This window comes from Rhamphochromis longiceps, linkage group LG7 (assembly GCF_057381845.1).
Source record: "Rhamphochromis longiceps isolate RC_006_pf linkage group LG7, R_longiceps_female_GT1.1, whole genome shotgun sequence".
Lineage (NCBI taxonomy): Eukaryota > Metazoa > Chordata > Actinopteri > Cichliformes > Cichlidae > Rhamphochromis > Rhamphochromis longiceps.
The window spans coordinates 10,985,334-11,007,066 of record NC_140563.1 but is presented as its reverse complement, the minus strand read 5'-3'; the positions used below and the strand labels follow the sequence as shown (position 1 = coordinate 11,007,066).

Sequence of the window (21,733 nt, the reverse complement as noted above, 5' to 3'; positions counted from 1 at the left end):
AAGAACTCAGCTTGACAGTATACAATGATCTCCATGAAAAGTGGCATTCTCCAGGACAGTTCATGAAGTTAAGCAACCCAACGGTTGACGAAATAATTGTCAACACTTTCAAAAAACATGCCAAGCTGAAGAGACAAAGTATCATCTCTAGGATTTTCTCATGTGCACACTAAATGAGTGCAAATGAGAAAAAGGTGTGCTATTTTAAGACAAGCACACGTGCTTGTCTTAAAATATTTATTTAAATTGGTCCATCTCATCTAAACTTAGTTTTAAAACCAAGTTTAGATGAGATGGACCAATTTTAATTGGCAAAAAAAAAAAAGAGTGGTTAAAATAACCACTCTTTTTCTCCTGCCTTCCTTCCCTCATCCCCAACTGGCCAAGGCAGATGGCCACCCCATTCCTGAGCCTGGTTCTGCTGGAGGTTTCCCCCTTGTAAAAGGGGGTTTTTCCTTCCCACTGTCGCCAAAGTGCTTGCTCTTGGGGGTTGGAGTTTCTATGTATTATTGCATGGTCTTGACCTTGCAATAATACACCTTGAGGGAAGTGGAGGGGGGGGGGGGGGGGGGGGGGGGGGTTGGTTTGGCACCGTTTCTTAACTTAAAATGTCCAATTACAACAGGACATTTTAAGTTAAGAAACAGTGCCACACCAAAATAAATAAAAAAAATAAAAAATAAAATGAAATAAAAATACATTTTGTGTTGTTTCATTTCATTTGCTGAAAATGGGATATCAGATTAGTTTAGTGTGTAAATAAAATACCTTCCATCTGGTGTTGTACCTCTCTCTGTCTTTCTGTAACGTAGATCACGAGCCAATATTTTCCCCATGACTCCACCAATCAGCTCGTGTCAATCTGGAGTTTACCTGCATACATCCTGTTCACTCTGTCAGAAGTTTGGCGCCTGCTAGTGATTTAGGAAACACCCCCAGATTGCCTGGTGATAGTCACAGTTTAGTGTGGGCAGTAGCCTGCTCAATACAGTGTATAATTACGTATATATCTATAACGACTCATTACGTTATAACTACATTAGTGTACTTTGTTTCCTTAGCTCAGGCCTGCTGGAGATTGCCTTTACTCTCAGAGGGACTTATCCGAATTAAAACAGGTCTCTTAACGTAGAGCATAGAATAGAACTTTATTAATCCCTTTGGGGAGGTCAATTTATTGTTTATTTTTGAGCATGTGGTTTCTTTGTCTGTTCTTCCCATCCTCACTCAACCTTAAAAAAGCAGTGCAGCTGCATGGCTGCAGATGTATGTATGTTCCCTATGTTTGCTAGTACCACTTAATTAAATAACCTGAGCTCTTTTTACGCCTCCACTTCACAGAATTCAATAATTAAATAACAACCCAAAAAGTTTAAGTTCTATTTATTGTTCATTCTTATGGCTTTGCACCTCTGACACACAAGGATAAATTCAGCAGCGTGTGAGAAAGAGGAGGAGAAAGTCGGAGCAGGGAGCACCAACCTAGAGATGAAGAAGAGAACAAGAGAGATCAGACATGATAGCCAAAAAAATATTGTGATAATAGCCTATTTCATTTAAAAAATCCGGGTGTGTTTTAGAATATCTTGAAATATACCTTCTCTGATTTCTAAAAAATAAAATAAAACGCGGCTTGATTTTTCAGGACTTTGCTCACCGTTAGTTAGAAAGGATCGCTCGCCTCTGTGCTTCTTCTTTGGTTGAGGTACCTTGGATTAGAAATCGCTGCTTCCACCTAGTGTATCCAGCCAAAAATGATCACAGCTACACGACATTTGTTGATCTCTTTCCAATGGTTTGCAATTTAATATACATTTAGGAAATACTGCCGGATAAGTATACCAGATATACTTAGTTGAGTTCTTTCCCCGCCACCACGCCACAAAATACAATAACGAAATAACAACAAAAAGACTTTAGTTCATATCAAAGTTATATTTATTTTATCTCTCTTAAGGCTTTCCAGGCTGTTCTCGCTCCTGTCGTTAGCTGATGTTTGTACGAGACTTTATTAGCGACAATGAAAACAAGGCAGCATTCAAAGCCTGTCTGTATTTCTTCACTTTGGGGTGCTTATGGATATATTATCGCTATTAACCTAAAAAAAAAACGTTTAAGGTTCTTTGTTATTGATAAATGAGCCACATGAGAGCTGTTACTTACTTTAAACAGAATTTATTATTATTATTATTATTATTATTATTATTATTATTATTATTATTATTATTATTATTTAACTTTAAACAGTTTTCTTCGGGCCAAGAACTGCGTGTGACGTCACACTGGCTACCTGCTGTCACCTATCAATGCGTTCTTCGGGGTGGGCGTGGCTTCTGACATGCGAGGCTATAAATACCCAAGAGCAATGCCAGTAAAGCTCAGTTCACAAAGCATTTATGCATCAGAGCAGCGAGTGTAATTTAAGCGCATTTAGTTTACAAACAGCACACATGTCTAGCACAACTCCAACTACACATCAAATGAATCCCACTTCTCCAATTCAGAGTTTAAATAGTACAGACTTTAACATGAATACTCCACTCACTTACACCTCAGTGGAAACTTGGGAGTTACTCATCAACCACTTTTTTGGTACAATTGTACCACAGTGGCAATCTCTGGTACCGTTCAAACCAGAGTACTGTGACTTTCATCTGCTTTCCACTTTGTTAACAGACATGCTGAAGTTTTGTAAAATGTTAGTGAGATCAACTAGGGAACCCACAGAGAATGGAGATCCAACCTCCATGCAGACCTCTGAGGTCTGTCTTCAGTCCATGGGCACAGACTGCCCCGAGAAAACAGAGGATACAGGAGCAAAGGACAGCATCCTGAATGAAAGCTCTGTGGATGACCACGGTGATAATGAAAACTTAGAAACTCCAGGACTGGAGGCTGAAGCAGCCCTAGACTGCATATCTGTGGGTAATTCAAACACACAACTCGAAACAATAGACACAGCAAAGCCAAAAAAGAGCTGTATGAAGAAAAACTTCACAGCTGATAGAAAAGACTTTGACAAAACAGAATCTTGTCTCCTGGAAAACAATGTGAAGCTAGAAGTACCTGAGTCTGACACTGAGTCTTTAACTTTTTCTAGTATCAGTCTGCTGTCTGATTCTCTAAGTGAAAGCTCTGTAGAAGACCAGGGATTGGAGGCTCAACCAGTTGTAGGCTGCATATCTGTAGACAACTCAAGCTACAGAGATGAAACAGAAAGTCGAGGACTGAAAGATGAGGCAACCCCCAGATTTCAGGGATTCCTCAGTGACAGTGAGTCTTTAACTTCTTGTCAGATCAGTCCACTATCTGATTCTCTGAGCGAGGAAAAGTTGTGTGTCAACAAAGTTATTCAGATGGTGGTTTCAAAGGCCATAGACAACGTCGCCTCTAAACACAAGCTCTTCACAGAGCGCCTCACTCCTGACTGCATTGGTGATCGCCTGCTTGAGAAAATGTGGCCAGAAATTAATGACAAACATTTGGATCTATCTCCAAAAAGCCTAAAAAATATCCACGAGGCCATTTTAAAGGATCTTTGCAAAACACACAAATGCAAGGAAAAATATTTGATTTTTAGTCTGAGGGAGCAGCTTGATAACATTACTGTTCCAATCTTCACCAAACACCTGCTGGGATTACCAAAAAGAGTACTCAGTGTATCTAAAAACTGGGACGAGTACTGGGAGCTTGTGGAAAAATTCACTAGAGATCTGGTAATACACAGTATGGCCGAACTAAATGAGACGACGACATGGCATTCAGGAACAACTGACTTCATTGTACAGAGGCTTAGCCAAAAGATCTGGAACAAAATTTTGTCCAAAAAATATAAAATCTCCCTAGAGAACATTGAAGAACTCAGCTTGACAGTATACAATGATCTCCATGAAAAGTGGCATTCTCCAGGACAGTTCATGAAGTTAAGCAACCCAACGGTTGACGAAATAATTGTCAACACTTTCAAAAAACATGCCAAGCTGAAGAGACAAAGTATCATCTCTAGGATTTTCTCATGTGCACACTAAATGAGTGCAAATGAGAAAAAGGTGTGCTATTTTAAGACAAGCACACGTGCTTGTCTTAAAATATTTATTTAAATTGGTCCATCTCATCTAAACTTAGTTTTAAAACCAAGTTTAGATGAGATGGACCAATTTTAATTGGCAAAAAAAAAAAAGAGTGGTTAAAATAACCACTCTTTTTCTCCTGCCTTCCTTCCCTCATCCCCAACTGGCCAAGGCAGATGGCCACCCCATTCCTGAGCCTGGTTCTGCTGGAGGTTTCCCCCTTGTAAAAGGGGTTTTTTCCTTCCCACTGTCGCCAAAGTGCTTGCTCTTGGGGGTTGGAGTTTCTATGTATTATTGCATGGTCTTGACCTTGCAATAATACACCTTGAGGGAAGTGGAGGGGGGGGGGGGGGGGGGGGGGGGGGGGGGTTGGTTTGGCACCGTTTCTTAACTTAAAATGTCCAATTACAACAGGACATTTTAAGTTAAGAAACAGTGCCACACCAAAATAAATAAAAAAAATAAAAAATAAAATGAAATAAAAATACATTTTGTGTTGTTTCATTTCATTTGCTGAAAATGGGATATCAGATTAGTTTAGTGTGTAAATAAAATACCTTCCATCTGGTGTTGTACCTCTCTCTGTCTTTCTGTAACGTAGATCACGAGCCAATATTTTCCCCATGACTCCACCAATCAGCTCGTGTCAATCTGGAGTTTACCTGCATACATCCTGTTCACTCTGTCAGAAGTTTGGCGCCTGCTAGTGATTTAGGAAACACCCCCAGATTGCCTGGTGATAGTCACAGTTTAGTGTGGGCAGTAGCCTGCTCAATACAGTGTATAATTACGTATATATCTATAACGACTCATTACGTTATAACTACATTAGTGTACTTTGTTTCCTTAGCTCAGGCCTGCTGGAGATTGCCTTTACTCTCAGAGGGACTTATCCGAATTAAAACAGGTCTCTTAACGTAGAGCATAGAATAGAACTTTATTAATCCCTTTGGGGAGGTCAATTTATTGTTTATTTTTGAGCATGTGGTTTCTTTGTCTGTTCTTCCCATCCTCACTCAACCTTAAAAAAGCAGTGCAGCTGCATGGCTGCAGATGTATGTATGTTCCCTATGTTTGCTAGTACCACTTAATTAAATAACCTGAGCTCTTTTTACGCCTCCACTTCACAGAATTCAATAATTAAATAACAACCCAAAAAGTTTCAGTTCTATTTATTGTTCATTCTTATGGCTTTGCACCTCTGACACACAAGGATAAATTCAGCAGCGTGTGAGAAAGAGGAGGAGAAAGTCGGAGCAGGGAGCACCAACCTAGAGATGAAGAAGAGAACGAGAGATCAGACATGATAGCCAAAAAAATATTGTGATAATAGCCTATTTCATTTAAAAAATCCGGGTGTGTTTTAGAATATCTTGAAATATACCTTCTCTGATTTCTAAAAAAAAAAATAAAACGCGGCTTGATTTTTCAGGACTTTGCTCACCGTTAGTTAGAAAGGATCGCTCGCCTCTGTGCTTCTTCTTTGGTTGAGGTACCTTGGATTAGAAATCGCTGCTTCCACCTAGTGTATCCAGCCAAAAATGATCACAGCTACACGACATTTGTTGATCTCTTTCCAATGGTTTGCAATTTAATATACATTTAGGAAATACTGCCGGATAAGTATACCAGATATACTTAGTTGAGTTCTTTCCCCGCCACCACGCCACAAAATACAATAACGAAATAACAACAAAAAGACTTTAGTTCATATCAAAGTTATATTTATTTTATCTCTCTTAAGGCTTTCCAGGCTGTTCTCGCTCCTGTCGTTAGCTGATGTTTGTACGAGACTTTATTAGCGACAATGAAAACAAGGCAGCATTCAAAGCCTGTCTGTATTTCTTCACCTTGGGGTGCTTATGGATATATTATCGCTATTAACCTAAAAAAAAAACGTTTAAGGTTCTTTGTTATTGATAAATGAGCCACATGAGAGCTGTTACTTACTTTAAACAGAATTTATTATTATTATTATTATTATTATTATTATTATTATTATTTAACTTTAAACAGTTTTCTTCGGGCCAAGAACTGCGTGTGACGTCACACTGGCTACCTGCTGTCACCTATCAATGCGTTCTTCGGGGTGGGCGTGGCTTCTGACATGCGAGGCTATAAATAGCCAAGAGCAATGCCAGTAAAGCTCAGTTCACAAAGCATTTATGCATCAGAGCAGCGAGTGTAATTTAAGCGCATTTAGTTTACAAACAGCACACATGTCTAGCACAACTCCAACTACACATCAAATGAATCCCACTTCTCCAATTCAGAGTTTAAATAGTACAGACTTTAACATGAATACTCCACTCACTTACACCTCAGTGGAAACTTGGGAGTTACTCATCAACCACTTTTTTGGTACAATTGTACCACAGTGGCAATCTCTGGTACCGTTCAAACCAGAGTACTGTGACTTTCATCTGCTTTCCACTTTGTTAACAGACATGCTGAAGTTTTGTAAAATGTTAGTGAGATCAACTAGGGAACCCACAGAGAATGGAGATCCAACCTCCATGCAGACCTCTGAGGTCTGTCTTCAGTCCATGGGCACAGACTGCCCCGAGAAAACAGAGGATACAGGAGCAAAGGACAGCATCCTGAATGAAAGCTCTGTGGATGACCACGGTGATAATGAAAACTTAGAAACTCCAGGACTGGAGGCTGAAGCAGCCCTAGACTGCATATCTGTGGGTAATTCAAACACACAACTCGAAACAATAGACACAGCAAAGCCAAAAAAGAGCTGTATGAAGAAAAACTTCACAGCTGATAGAAAAGACTTTGACAAAACAGAATCTTGTCTCCTGGAAAACAATGTGAAGCTAGAAGTACCTGAGTCTGACACTGAGTCTTTAACTTTTTCTAGTATCAGTCTGCTGTCTGATTCTCTAAGTGAAAGCTCTGTAGAAGACCAGGGATTGGAGGCTCAACCAGTTGTAGGCTGCATATCTGTAGACAACTCAAGCTACAGAGATGAAACAGAAAGTCGAGGACTGAAAGATGAGGCAACCCCCAGATTTCAGGGATTCCTCAGTGACAGTGAGTCTTTAACTTCTTGTCAGATCAGTCCACTATCTGATTCTCTGAGCGAGGAAAAGTTGTGTGTCAACAAAGTTATTCAGATGGTGGTTTCAAAGGCCATAGACAACGTCGCCTCTAAACACAAGCTCTTCACAGAGCGCCTCACTCCTGACTGCATTGGTGATCGCCTGCTTGAGAAAATGTGGCCAGAAATTAATGACAAACATTTGGATCTATCTCCAAAAAGCCTAAAAAATATCCACGAGGCCATTTTAAAGGATCTTTGCAAAACACACAAATGCAAGGAAAAATATTTGATTTTTAGTCTGAGGGAGCAGCTTGATAACATTACTGTTCCAATCTTCACCAAACACCTGCTGGGATTACCAAAAAGAGTACTCAGTGTATCTAAAAACTGGGACGAGTACTGGGAGCTTGTGGAAAAATTCACTAGAGATCTGGTAATACACAGTATGGCCGAACTAAATGAGACGACGACATGGCATTCAGGAACAACTGACTTCATTGTACAGAGGCTTAGCCAAAAGATCTGGAACAAAATTTTGTCCAAAAAATATAAAATCTCCCTAGAGAACATTGAAGAACTCAGCTTGACAGTATACAATGATCTCCATGAAAAGTGGCATTCTCCAGGACAGTTCATGAAGTTAAGCAACCCAACGGTTGACGAAATAATTGTCAACACTTTCAAAAAACATGCCAAGCTGAAGAGACAAAGTATCATCTCTAGGATTTTCTCATGTGCACACTAAATGAGTGCAAATGAGAAAAAGGTGTGCTATTTTAAGACAAGCACACGTGCTTGTCTTAAAATATTTATTTAAATTGGTCCATCTCATCTAAACTTAGTTTTAAAACCAAGTTTAGATGAGATGGACCAATTTTAATTGGCAAAAAAAAAAAAGAGTGGTTAAAATAACCACTCTTTTTCTCCTGCCTTCCTTCCCTCATCCCCAACTGGCCAAGGCAGATGGCCACCCCATTCCTGAGCCTGGTTCTGCTGGAGGTTTCCCCCTTGTAAAAGGGGTTTTTTCCTTCCCACTGTCGCCAAAGTGCTTGCTCTTGGGGGTTGGAGTTTCTATGTATTATTGCATGGTCTTGACCTTGCAATAATACACCTTGAGGGAAGTGGAGGGGGGGGGGTTGGTTTGGCACCGTTTCTTAACTTAAAATGTCCAATTACAACAGGACATTTTAAGTTAAGAAACAGTGCCACACCAAAATAAATAAAAAAAATAAAAAATAAAATGAAATAAAAATACATTTTGTGTTGTTTCATTTCATTTGCTGAAAATGGGATATCAGATTAGTTTAGTGTGTAAATAAAATACCTTCCATCTGGTGTTGTACCTCTCTCTGTCTTTCTGTAACGTAGATCACGAGCCAATATTTTCCCCATGACTCCACCAATCAGCTCGTGTCAATCTGGAGTTTACCTGCATACATCCTGTTCACTCTGTCAGAAGTTTGGCGCCTGCTAGTGATTTAGGAAACACCCCCAGATTGCCTGGTGATAGTCACAGTTTAGTGTGGGCAGTAGCCTGCTCAATACAGTGTATAATTACGTATATATCTATAACGACTCATTACGTTATAACTACATTAGTGTACTTTGTTTCCTTAGCTCAGGCCTGCTGGAGATTGCCTTTACTCTCAGAGGGACTTATCCGAATTAAAACAGGTCTCTTAACGTAGAGCATAGAATAGAACTTTATTAATCCCTTTGGGGAGGTCAATTTATTGTTTATTTTTGAGCATGTGGTTTCTTTGTCTGTTCTTCCCATCCTCACTCAACCTTAAAAAAGCAGTGCAGCTGCATGGCTGCAGATGTATGTATGTTCCCTATGTTTGCTAGTACCACTTAATTAAATAACCTGAGCTCTTTTTACGCCTCCACTTCACAGAATTCAATAATTAAATAACAACCCAAAAAGTTTCAGTTCTATTTATTGTTCATTCTTATGGCTTTGCACCTCTGACACACAAGGATAAATTCAGCAGCGTGTGAGAAAGAGGAGGAGAAAGTCGGAGCAGGGAGCACCAACCTAGAGATGAAGAAGAGAACAAGCGAGATCAGACATGATATAGCTAAAAAAATATTGTGATAATAGATTTTCCTCACATCACCCAGCCTTTATTTCTAGTACACACTACAACAAGTAATAAGAAATATTTAGTGGAAAAGAGAATACAGGTCAGGTAAAAAAGGAAAGTCAATTTTAGTTTTTTATTTACCTGAGCAGCAGATTGCAGATACTAGTATTAAAAATACTCCAGTAAACTCTGAAGTACTGATTCAACTTGTTTACTTATGTAAAGGTGAAAAGTACAGGCTCTGCCATATACTCAAAATAGTAAAGACAGTAAAATTTGATATTTCAATGACATTTCTACCCGCTATTTTTGTGCAAAGCTAAACTTGCTATATCATAATAATAGAATTATATTAGTACATTAGAATAAACTCAAGTATTTTCTGAGCCGCAACATGCAAAAAACACGGAGACACAGCTTCATGACAGGAATTACAGGAATAGATTATTTAAGACAGTAAGGGAAGGCTGTGGTTTAGGAGGGAAAGCTGCCACGGTTGTGTTTCAAGTTCTGTGTTAATATGTTTAAGTATTGTATTCCTGGGTTTGGTTATCCTTATTTCTTAAGTCTTAGTGATCTTAGTTCTTCTTCCCTTGGTATTTATCCTTGCCTGTGTTAAGTCTCTGTTGCCTATGTCTCCCCAGTCACTGCGCTTTAGCTTATACGTCTAGAGTTGGTGTCCTCTGTCACTACGTGTTCCCTGAGTCCTACCTCTAGGTTTTTTTTAAATTTGCTGTCAAGCTTCCTGTTTTATTTTGATAGTCCTTGTCCTTTGTCAGCGTATCTGTTTTGCTTCCTCCCTGCGTCGTCATGTCTAATTAGGTTCAGCTGTGTCTCCCTCCTGTTGTCTACTCTTTACCTTGTGTGTATATTTAGTGTGTGCTTCCTTCTGCTCCTTGCTGGTCTGTCTGCATGTTGTTCCTTGTGTGTCTCTGTGTTTCTTCTGCCCTTTTTCCCCATGTCTGCTGGTTCCTCATTTCTTGCCCATGTTTCCATCCACAGGTTATTTGTTTTCCTTAGCTTTTCCCCAGTTTTGGTTCATTTGTCAGTTTTTCTGTCCCTCACCAGACGTGTCAAGAGCATACTAATTGGAGCATAGATGAAAAATGGACAAAAAGTGCCCCATGCTGAGGTTAAGCTCAACTAAAGGCAAGCCCACAGGACCTTCTGGGGCCCCTACTTTTATAGGTAGTGGTCTACTACACCCATCCTCTCTAAATTTCCATTCTTGATCTCATCTCTGGCAGGTGGTGAACTCTGAAAAGTCAGTAAATTCCAGTTCCTTTGTTCACCACCATTAGCAGGTCACTCTGACCTGAAAGACTTTAGGGCACAGGTACCATCTGTCTTGCACTATAAAACCTTTGATGCTGTGCAAGACATGGCATCCAAACACAAATCTTACTATATTGATTACTTGGGCTCAGACCACCCTATGTGTTGTTAGATAAATGCAGGACTTCCAAAATAGAGTACATGAAACATTAAATGAGAAATGTAACGAAGTGTCACATGGTGCCAACCTTCATGACTTATAGTTCAACTTGAGATAACATTATACTCTTCAGTGTTACATACTGTTTCATTGGGAGTTTTTTTATATATAAATGAGTTATGATCATAAATTTACTGATTAATTAATGATTTCTGAGTAAATAATGATTATACTCTTAACATATATTGTTTTCAACCTGAAAAAGGTCAAAGGTCATACTCATGAAATCTATATATGATAAATGTTGGATATTTGTATTTTGTTGTAATGTGTCTCTGGTAAAAGTTGATTATACAGCTTCTTGTCCTAAAATTAAGCTTATTTACTAAAATAAGGCCAATAATTGTGATTTCTCACAGGTGAACGCAGGATTAGCAGCACATCTCTGGCCTGCAGGCCTTCTCTATAATTAATTCACTTAAAGCATTTAAAACAGTTTGTAGTGACCAAATAAAATACAGTGCTACTATTTTCTACATGTCACAAACAGCAACTTACATTGATCTCCATGTTTCCCAGCCCATCCCCCAAACCCTCTCTTTTCCCTCTGTCTCATCCCTCCTTCTGTACAGTATCTCTAGGTCCTCAAGGTGAATGAGGCGGGGCAGGAACCTGATCTCAGTGTTGCTGCAGAAACCACATCCTAAGTTTCTAAATCAGGCAACATCATCCATAGATAGTATGAGACAGTTCTGCAGCTACTGCCAGATGTACAGATGCGCGCATGCACACAAACACGCACGCATATCGAGCCGTCCACGCTGAATGTAAATGTCCTCTATTGCTGAAGTCTCAGTATGCTAACGAGCTGTTAAAATGCCATGTCACTACACTAATGAATATACATCAGTGGCCTGGTGAGGGTGACCTGCGGGGATGGGACAGAGGTCACAAGAGGTGGGGTGGCAGAAATCAGGACCAGTGCTCCCATGAGACCTGAATGCACAGAACAAATTCACCAGAACACACACACACACACACACACACACACACACACACACACACACACACACACACACACACACACACACACACACACACACACACACACACACACACAGAGGGAAGCAACACAAGATGACTGAGCTGCCATTTCACCTATACCCACCCCACCCTTTCTCTCGCGCTCGCTCCTGATCCAGCTCTCGCACACCTGCACTGTTCTTCTTTATGTCTAAGAACGCACAAGACACAAAAACAAAAGGACAACGGCCAGCGTGGTGGTCCTTACCTCACCGTTCTCATCTGCGTCTCGTGTTCTGTCATCTTTTATCTTCCTCCTGCATTTTTGTGTAAGGAAAAGAATTGCCCGCAAGTCCGAATATTGCTGCTGGGATGCTTTAATACAGGTATGTCTCTATTTTCTATTAATTTCAAATGTTGTTTCATCAGTTGAAATGTCTTTTTCTGTCCTGACTGTGGTGAACCTAAATATTAACTATGTGAAGACTCATGAATATACAATGGTAAATATTTATTATATTGTCTACTGGATACAGTCTTGGTCATTTAATAATATGTAAAATCATAACTAGCAAAGGGAACTTCCTCTGAAGGAACAAACCTTTGGAGGTTGATATATATGCTAAGCTGTATATTGTCTAAACATTTAGGTGAATTTGACACCTTTTATACATATTGTTACATATTACATATTACCTTCTGTTTTGGAATAGAGTCATACATGTTGATTAAGTGTCTTGCATCAAATTAGCTCTTTTTTCTAAATGTTGTAGAATCTGTCATAGGACATGGACAGCTGAACATTTTATCATGTATTTTGAGCAATGCTGTTTAGAATACACGATAATATCACCAGTGTCAGAGCTCTGTAATATTGTAGATATAGTGTTTGGAAGAACTCCTGATTCCTTTGGGTATCCCTTTAATTCTGCTTGCTCCTGCAACTCTTAGTAACAGTGGTGTATCTTTTCAGACAAAATTGGTGTATGATCCTGAAAATGCAGACATAAAATGAGATCAGTATCTGCGTGTGATCCCATCTGCTGATTCAGCCTCAGATACTCAATCCTCGCGATGTCTGCAGAATAGAATATAATGTACCAAAACAGTTTTGCATTTGGGAGCCAACTTTTGGCAAATTAACTTCCCCTCACTTAGTTTGTTTGCCTTTGTTAAACATCACCTTGGCACATGATTTTCACCTTTGGCAGCTCATTGTGGAACAGCAGAGGTCCACGCATGACGCTTCAACCTCCCACCTCACCAAACACCTCCATGTCAGCAGTTTGGCAGAAAGAGAGAGAGAGAGAGAGCAGCTTTCACATCCTGTTTTCAAGTGTTTTTGCCAGGCCAGCAGAAACAAGAGAAGTCATTTCTCACTGATGGTACAGCATCTATAAGCACATTACTGCTATCTGATCAATAACAAATATGGAAACTCTCCTTTGTGTGTATCCGTGTTGATATTGTTTGTTTGGATGGTTCTACGGAAAGTTTGCAACAGTCTTCTATTTTATGGAAGTATAATGTTCGCTTTATTGCACGTGCTGGGATGTTTTTAGGGCTGAGCAATCTTTTTTCTTCATCTCACCAGTTTCTGTCGTCACTCTTCTAATAATGACTGGGAACCGCCGAGTTGAACCAAGCACCTCAGCTACCCCTACCCATCTGCCAAATGCAACTACCACGCCAGACCAAAAATCTGGAGGCCACAGTCTTAATAAGTTCATGAGTGAACTTCACAGCATCCACAGTGAGTTCGAGAAATGACTTAATGATAAAATGTATGAATTAACATTTGTAACCAGGAAAATTAGGAAAAAGGATTATAAAAATTATGAATGTGAGCAAGTTACATTTTTTTCTAGCTGCTACGGGGATTTGGTAAAGTATATGAAGAAATTAAGAAACTTGTGCACTATTAAGAAATTTGAACATCTCACATTTCTTATTAGTATTATCGGTGTTTTCCCAGTCAGCTGGAGGACTGGGATCGGATAGCTGCAATGATTCAGTCAGATATTATCCCCTAACAGCAAACAGTAATGCAAGTGATATAATTTCAACAAATATTTTTGAAGGCCAAAGCACAGAACAACATCTAAAATGCCATATTTGACACATTTGCTTTTATGGAGCAAATATCCCACATTAAACATATAGACATATTTTAAATGATATAGATTTAATTTTAAAATACCCTCCCTGGTAGTAGTGCATTACAAGTTTGTGTGACAATCATAGTTGGAAATCATTCTTTTTATATTTTTGTTGTTGTACTTCAGATTAAGTAAGTCAAATGTATTTATATAGCACTGTTTACAGATATATGTTGCATTATGCTACAACAATTAAGAGACAATACCAATAGACAACAACATTAAAACAGAATAAAAACTTAAAAAGAAGAAGAATGTCAACTGAACGCCCAATTTAACAGTATTCTTTTCAAAAAAAGATTTCACAGAGATAAACTGTTCCAGAGCCTTGGTGCCACAGACTGAAAGACTCTGCCCCCCCTATTCTTCAGTCTTGTATGAGGGACAAATAATAGATTTTGAGATATGTAGTCTGGAGCTTTTCCATTTAGTGCTCTGTAGGGAAGTGTGAGAATTTTAAAACAAATTCTAAAATCAACTGGGAGCCAATGTAAAGAGGATAAAACAAGGGTGATGTAAGATCACTTGCCAGAGTGCATTAGGAGTCTAGCTGCAGCGTTTTGTATTGCTTGGAGGCGTGACAGAAATGATTGATCTAAGCCAGTAAATAAGGCATTAGAATAATGTAGGCGCAATGACACAAACACATGAACAATTTTCTCTAGTTCAGAGAAGATTATAGCTTGCAATTTAGAAATGTTCCTTAAATGAAAGAAACTAACTTGAGTTATACATGCGTACCGCTTGGACAGCCATATGCATGCACATTTTTTGGAAAATTTAAAATTGCATGCCAAATGACAAAAATGTAATCTTGGAGATGGTGATGTCCCTTGAAACGACACTTCAGAACAAGCACTTGAACTATGCTGTGATAATACCATGACATGACAGATGACAACACCTTGCAATATGTTTTAATCTGGATTAACATAACTCCAAATTATGGTCTAAAATTTCCATGGATTGTGCCCTCATAGATAACACTGTAGAGCTGTACAGTTGATTTACAATAAATGCAAAATTCCATAAAGACTTGAATTATCAGCTATTCAACAAATAATACAGGAACATTAGGGTTCATTGCACTATTTCCCAGTGTTCACTTTATGTACTCTTAATTCAGACAATGTAGAAATTTGTTTTATTTCATTTTGCCTTAAAACGATTTTAAGAGAAAACAACAAGAACTAAATTTTTTGTCAAACATTTATGTATGATTAATCTCTGTGCTTTGTGGATTTGCAGTGCCATCATGGGCTGTCGCTGCCCTTTGTATTGTGAGCCTGTGTATGGTGCTGTCCTGCGCTGTGTGCGTATGGAAGAAGTTCCTAAAAAAGGGGGACAAGGGCAAAGAAAAGGACAAGAAAAAGGGGAAAGAGAAGAGTAAGGGAGGTTGTGACACTGAAATGGATGGAGGTTACAATGAGGTAAGCTGTAAAAACACACAGTCTGTCTCCCCCCCCTCTCCCGCCTGCAGACGCATTGTCCTTGCAATGTATCACAGTCCTGACATCCGGGTCATCCAGGACTACTAAAACTGTCAGTGTGTGTTCAGACATATGGATGTTTTGTACTCCTTCATGTTGTAATAAGAGTTGAACTATGGTGTGAGATAACTTGTTCTGGACTTTAATCAAAGCTGTGTGTCACACATTGCTCATGTATCATCTATTTCTGTGTCTGGTTGTGTGAGGGTACACAACATACAGAAGGAACATCCTCACAAGTTGTAGCACAGATTACCTGATGTGATGCATGTCTGTCTGCATGCAGTCCCTGAAAGATGAATGTGACAAAGAAACAGAGCTGTCAGATAACGAGCCCGAGGAAGACGAGAAGCTGGGCAGACTACATTTCACATTAGACTACAATTTCACAGATAATACGGTGAGTCCCAGCTATTCACTATGATGCGTTTTGCCCACCATCTGCCAGCTCTCAAAATGTCACATTTGAATACTTTTCTTCTCCCTGTCAATTAGCCAGAGTCTCTTTTCTCCCCCTTACATTCCCCTGTTATCATGTTCCAGCTGGTGGTAGGCATCTTGCAGGCTGCAGAGCTACCTGCGATGGATGTGGGAGGAAGTTCTGACCCTTACGTTAAACTCTATCTGCTACCAGACAAAAAGAAAAAGTTTGAAACCAAAGTTCATAGAAAGACCTTAGAACCCAACTTCAATGAGACTTTCACATTTAAGGTAAATTGTAATACACCAACATAAATAAAGGTCATTTCCCCTGACTAGCAGCTCTGTTAATATATGTGCAAAATGACTGCCTTTAATCATGTTCTCTGCTCTGCAGGTACCATACACTGAGCTGGGCGGGAAGAGCCTTGTGATGACTGTGTATGACTTTGACCGTTTCTCAAAACATGATGCTATTGGAGCTGTGAAGATACCCATGAGCAGTGTGGACTTCAGCCAGTCTCTGCAAGAGTGGAGGGACCTGCAGAAGGCAGAGAAGGAGGAGGTAGGAGAATATTATGACAGGGGGAGGGTGAAGAAGGGAGGAGCACAGAAGATGAATGCGTTTAGCTTTTTAAATACTACACAAAGCATTTCAGTCTTAGGAACTCCAGCTTCTTTTACTAATTAATAATTTATGCATTAAAATTTATTAAACATTCATCGAATGTGATACTCTTCTTTTTCACTACTCCTTGTGTGTATTAGAGTGAACGGCTTGGAGACATATGTTTGTCCTTGAGGTATGTCCCTACGGCAGGGAAGCTGACAGTGGTGATTTTGGAGGCCAAAAATCTGAAGAAAATGGATGTGGGTGGATTATCAGGTGAGTTAAGCAGCAAAAACTTTGAAATCATCTCAGATTTAAAGCCTTTGGCAATAATCTTTTTGACCTTTTTTTAGTACTGATAATTTTCATGATTCAGTGCAAACCAATTAATACAAAATCGAAACATCTAAACATATGTCTCTCTGTGTAATTGATGATTTCACCAGGTGCTCTCTTCAAACTCCAGATTTGGTAGTGCTGGCTCAGTTTTGGTCTTCTAAATGCCTTTTTAGTACTGTGCCCACTTTCAAAAAGAGGACAATTGATGTTGTGCTTCATTGATGGAGTTACTGCATCCATGCCAGGCCGTTGGTCTGCTCTGTGACATAAAAACTCCCTGTTCTCATTTCCAGACCCATATGTGAAGATCCACTTAATGCAGAATGGGAAAAGACTCAAGAAAAAGAAAACAACAATTAAGAAAAACACTTTGAACCCTTACTACAATGAATCCTTCAGCTTTGAAGTACCTTGTGAACAGATAGAGGTACACATTTTTAATTGCAAATACAAGCACACAAATACAATAATCAGCACTGATATTTGTGCATCTGTATTTTCATTTGTAGAAGGTGCAGGTAGCAGTGACTGTGCTCGACTATGACAAGATTGGGAAGAACGACGCTATTGGGAAGGTGTTGCTGGGCGGGAACAGCACTGGAACTGAGCAACGCCATTGGTCAGACATGCTGGCCAACCCCCGGCGGCCAATAGCCCAGTGGCATAGCCTTCAACCAGAAGATGAAGTCAATGCACTAATTTCCAACAAGAAATGAAAGCCTGGAGGGATATAAAACTCAGCATTTACCTCAAATACTTCTAATTTTTGTTCCTTTAGAATGTTAAGCAGCTTAACTGACTAATTCTACTCAATGATAACTTGCTTTAGCCATGACAATATCCAAGTCTTTAAAACAGGCTGCAAGCTTTTCATTCCCTCCTCCTGCTTCTGCCTTATCAAAGATGCATCACTATGTACAGTGTTATTAAAGCAAATTACATTTTTTTACTTGTAAGTGTCATCTGTTCTATGATGTCCACCAAGAAAATTACACTTACGCAATAGACAAGCCAAAGGGCTGAAAATAGGCACTTGTATGGCTGCTATTAAGTGCCTGATTCATTCTTTTGAAATTCATTTAGGTACGTTAAATTTCTATTGTATTCCACTGTAACATTTTACAAGAAAAATAATATCATTAAAGGTTAATATAGTGCACTGTGACTGAGGAGCCAAGAAAGAGAAGCCAAGATAATTTCTAGGCGGCACTTACAGACTTGTTCCTTTGCTCTAGCCAAAGTGGAGAGTGGGAACAGGCCCAAATCTCAACAGGAATATTTTATTTTTCCTGTCTTGACAGAATTTGAAAATAGGAATTTGTCACATTTGCCTTTCTTGTTTTGCCACAAAAGTAAACCATGGGCATTTCTAACAGGGACTAGTGATGAACACAGACTTTGTATAGCCATGCAGAATGCTAAAAGAAACTAAAGCAAATAAATTGTTTTAAGCTCGTAATTGCATAAGCCACAAAGTGGCAATTTCTGCAAAATAACACAAAAAAACCCCACTTCACTCTTTAATGACAGGTCTTTATTTCTAAATTTTAACCGGTGGGAAACAGTATTTGTTAATCCTAATTGTGCATAAAATTACATTAAACCATGACCCATCCTTTCTCATTTTGGGGATATAGGTGTTCACGCATTTTTTTTTTCTTTGATTAAAAAATATATCTGTGAAGTGCAGATGGCCGCACGATATAGTGTAAAGTAATAATGTGCACATAGTGAGCACTGTAGTGTTTTGTCCTCATGTACACATAGACAGACAAATAGGAATTCCATGAAAAAATTATGGAGGAAGTTCATTTTCATTGAGGAACAACAAGGGTGCATTATTATAAGTGTAGATAATAGCTATCCTAATATATGCAGCTTTAATTATTTTAATAAACTGGTCCTTTAAACAGCTCAGAGGGAAAGGCCTCTGTGTATGCTACAAAGCCTAAAGCCCCACAGAAAAATAATATTTTTTCTCAAATAATTAATTCATTGCCATGCTGCATTTTGCTGTGTTTAGAGAGGTTACATCCATTATAGTAAACAGGCATGTGAACAATAATGATACCATAATCGCTACTGCAGTTACTGACTTTAGGTGGGAAAGCTCAGGACAACCTCACAACAAATCTATTTTTGGTTTCAGTTTTTAGGGATCTGACTTTAAAAGTAATAATAAAAAAAAATGTTCAGATTGCTTTGATAAGACTGCTTCTGTATAACAAAAGATTCAAGTGTAAAACTCTGAGTTCGACATCTCAGCTGCCTGAGGAGACCCTGACTTATCCTGTCTATGCAGAACTAACTGGATAATTAAGTTTTACCATGTGCAAAACCCACAGGATGTTACCTGAAATTAATAAAACATTTAGTGTGTTATCAGTTCTGTTCCCTGTAGGAGATTTACACTAATGTTTGGTGATTTCATAGCTGTAATGAGTGATTTTGCAGCCAGTGCATTAAGAGCAAGTTTTGTTTGGATTCTGTAAGGCTATAGCTTATGAAGCAGTCCATCCAGTGCTAGTGGTGTGGCAGAGAGACCTGTAAGTGTGCCAGCGAAGCAAAACTTTCTATCCTGTCCCCAGCAGGGCTCCATCACTGCTGAATCCCCTCCTTCTAAATCCTTTCTCTCCTCATTTAACAGTCCTTTGGGGCTGCTACAACATGCATCAGCATGAAAAAAGCTGAAGTGTATTAAATTATTGTGAGAGATCCCATCTGGAGGTGCTGAGACTTGCGACGTCCTCCTTTTTGTCCTCACACTAACTCTGTAAACTGCAGATGTCGCTGTAGAGGCATTTTGATCAGAACTTAAAATCATGGACAGGCCTACCTTTGGCATTTTTCATGGAGTCAACTATGTAATGGTGACATGATATGGTTTTTTTTTACAGGCAGCAAGCAACAAAGTGCTGAAAGATACAATTTAAAATAGGTTATTTGCTTAATTGTCTGCTATGTGTACAAACAACAATGGTCCATCCCATGTTAATGACTTAATAATATTTTTTTTCTTGAATGATTCACAGGTCCATGTTGAGAATGGAACAATGGCGCAGATTATGACTGTCACCCCACAGCAAGGCAGGCTGGGACTTTTTGTTTACATGTTCTGCTCTGGCTCCATCTGGGTCTTTATAGCTTCCTTCCACAGTCCAAAAACATGCATACTTACTAAATGTAGTAAAAAGATCACAGCTGACACCAGATGACACTGGCGAAGTGTGGTGGCAAGTGCTGTGCAATACCATAGCTTTGTCTGTGTTAAGTGTAGGTTGAAATAAAGTTAACGTGAAAGCACAGATTCTTTGTTATGTGTAGCAAGAGAAAGTTATTCCTGCACTAATAGTCCAGTAAGCAGTGCAGTAATATACACCAGTATTTACTGGTGTAACCTCTTCCGGTGTGGCTGAATTAAAACAATTCCTCAAACAAGAGTGGAACAACACTTCTCAAAGTGATAAGAAAGACTCATTGCCAGTTACTGCAAACACCTGATTGCAATCCTTGCTGCCAAGGGTGGCACAACCAGTTGTTAGGTTTAAGGGGCAATTTATGCCTGTTAATAAATCAAATTATAATTTTTAAAAACTGCATTTAGCATTTAATTAGGTTATCTTTGTCTAATTTGTCTAATTGAAATTAGTTCAAATATCTTAAACATGCAAGAAACAAAAGAAAATGTTTTTTTTATTTGTTTGTATTTATGTATTCATTTTATTATTGTTATTATTATTTATTTATTTTTGCTTTGCTACCTTTACATATGGTAGCTTTAATGATTTTCACACATCTTTGCATCAGTGTTCGTATTCTTTTTTAGCTAGCTAACATACTTTTCTGTTAGCTAATGGACTAAGTTTACTTCAGGGCTGTCTTCCAGAAGGGCTTTTACTCCTGTTGTTTTCTTTTTCAAATATATGTTTGTTGTTTTTATGGTTTGTTTTGGCTAATAATGTCTATATAACCAACTTTTGTGAACTGGACTCTTAATTCGAAGCTCTCTAGTTCATTTCCCCCCTGCTTGTTTCTCTGTTTGTGTCTCTGACAAGGGTCCCACCCCACAAGTGATTTTACGGTACATTCAGGTGAAAACCTCTGTTATGGAGGGGCAGCTTTGTAGGCTCACACGGTGGCAAACGGTCAAGCCAACGTCAGCCTGCTGGCTGAAGATGCAGTGATAGAGAGCAAAGCAACAGGCTTACCTGCGCAACAGGTGTAGGCTACTCGTCAGCTGGTCAGGGGGGGGCTGTCTCCACCAGGTACGTTTTAGAGGTACAACCAGGCATCGTACCGGCTCAACAAACACCCTGAACTCTTTCCTCTCGGGACAGTTGAGATGCACCGTTAACGTTTCGGCGAGACTTCCTTTCGGACTCTGAGATGAACTTAAAGTGGACAGTGAAACGATTTCTTCTTATGTCGTTTTCAGTCTCCCACTTGCTGTTACTTGAGGGTAAGTCAGACACATCCAGACTTCTGTAGATGTTAATGTTATTGATATTATATGATGTATTACAAGTATGAGACAATATTTACATAAATAAGCCACAAAATCCTTGAGGTCTTACAAGTTATTTTCGACTCATCTCTCCTTTCTTTTATCAGTATTAGCACTGACAGATGGTAATACAATTTTACAACTGTCTGCTTAACACGATGTACACTTTGAGATGTATTTTGATTTTACACCTATAAGATACCTTTGACTGAGATGAGTAAGGCAGAAACCTTAATGCTGATTTTATAACTTTGCATTTAGGAGTTCAGAGTCGACTTTCAGTGGCAGAAGGAAGACCACAGAGGTAAATAAAAGAAAGAATACTAAACATGTTGCTGTCTACTAATAATATTAATACAGTATTAATACATTAGATGATACAAATGAAAAGTCATTTTTTTCATATGTCATTCTTACACATTGCTCTAGGGTGAACATGATAAATGCATTTACACTTCCTGTATGGTGTATATGACAGAGATAGTGTATGAGAGTGTGTGTCTGTGTGTGCCTGCACATGTGCGTGTGAGAGTTCAGTACAGAG

The 21,733-nt window shown here is 39.0% G+C and overlaps 3 protein-coding genes across 3 annotated transcripts in view; all 3 read left to right on the top strand.

The window, feature by feature from the left end:
- The first annotated feature begins 6,171 nt into the window (after positions 1–6,171).
- Positions 6,172–7,912, top strand: LOC146664820 (uncharacterized). Its single transcript, XM_085411982.1, has one exon. The coding sequence runs from the start codon at positions 6,236–6,238 to the stop codon at positions 7,865–7,867; it is 1,632 nt and encodes a 543-aa protein (XP_085268108.1). The 5' UTR covers positions 6,172–6,235; the 3' UTR covers positions 7,868–7,912.
- A 4,023-nt stretch (positions 7,913–11,935) lies between these two features.
- syt1b (synaptotagmin Ib) lies at positions 11,936–17,564 on the top strand. Its single transcript, XM_085411061.1, has 9 exons — positions 11,936–12,053; positions 13,262–13,420; positions 15,075–15,256; positions 15,603–15,716; positions 15,860–16,027; positions 16,134–16,301; positions 16,505–16,622; positions 16,979–17,112; positions 17,195–17,564. Exons 2-9 carry the CDS (start codon positions 13,285–13,287, stop codon positions 17,399–17,401), a joined length of 1,227 nt encoding a protein of 408 aa, XP_085267187.1. The 5' UTR covers positions 11,936–12,053; positions 13,262–13,284; the 3' UTR covers positions 17,402–17,564.
- Positions 17,565–21,071: 3,507 nt separating this feature from the next.
- The window catches only part of otogl (otogelin-like), a 28,382-nt gene continuing 27,720 nt past the window's right edge, over positions 21,072–21,733 (top strand). Inside the window, exons 1-2 of the mRNA XM_085411060.1 lie at positions 21,072–21,144; positions 21,451–21,493. Coding sequence (XP_085267186.1) covers positions 21,072–21,144; positions 21,451–21,493 — 116 coding nt within the window. The remainder of the gene's footprint in view (positions 21,145–21,450; positions 21,494–21,733) is intronic.

What these genes read in the sequence shown, in the direction of transcription:
- syt1b (XM_085411061.1), top strand. Translation starts at nt 13,285, where the DNA reads ATGACTGGGAACCGCCGAGTTGAACCAAGCACCTCAGCTACCCCTACC. An exon ending in TGAACTTCACAGCATCCACA is followed by an intron (nt 13,421 to 15,074) that starts GTGAGTTCGAGA and finishes GTGGATTTGCAG; the next exon opens with TGCCATCATGGGCTGTCGCT. An exon ending in TGGATGGAGGTTACAATGAG is followed by an intron (nt 15,257 to 15,602) that starts GTAAGCTGTAAA and finishes GTCTGCATGCAG; the next exon opens with TCCCTGAAAGATGAATGTGA.
- LOC146664820 (XM_085411982.1), top strand. Translation starts at nt 6,236, where the DNA reads ATGCATCAGAGCAGCGAGTGTAATTTAAGCGCATTTAGTTTACAAACA.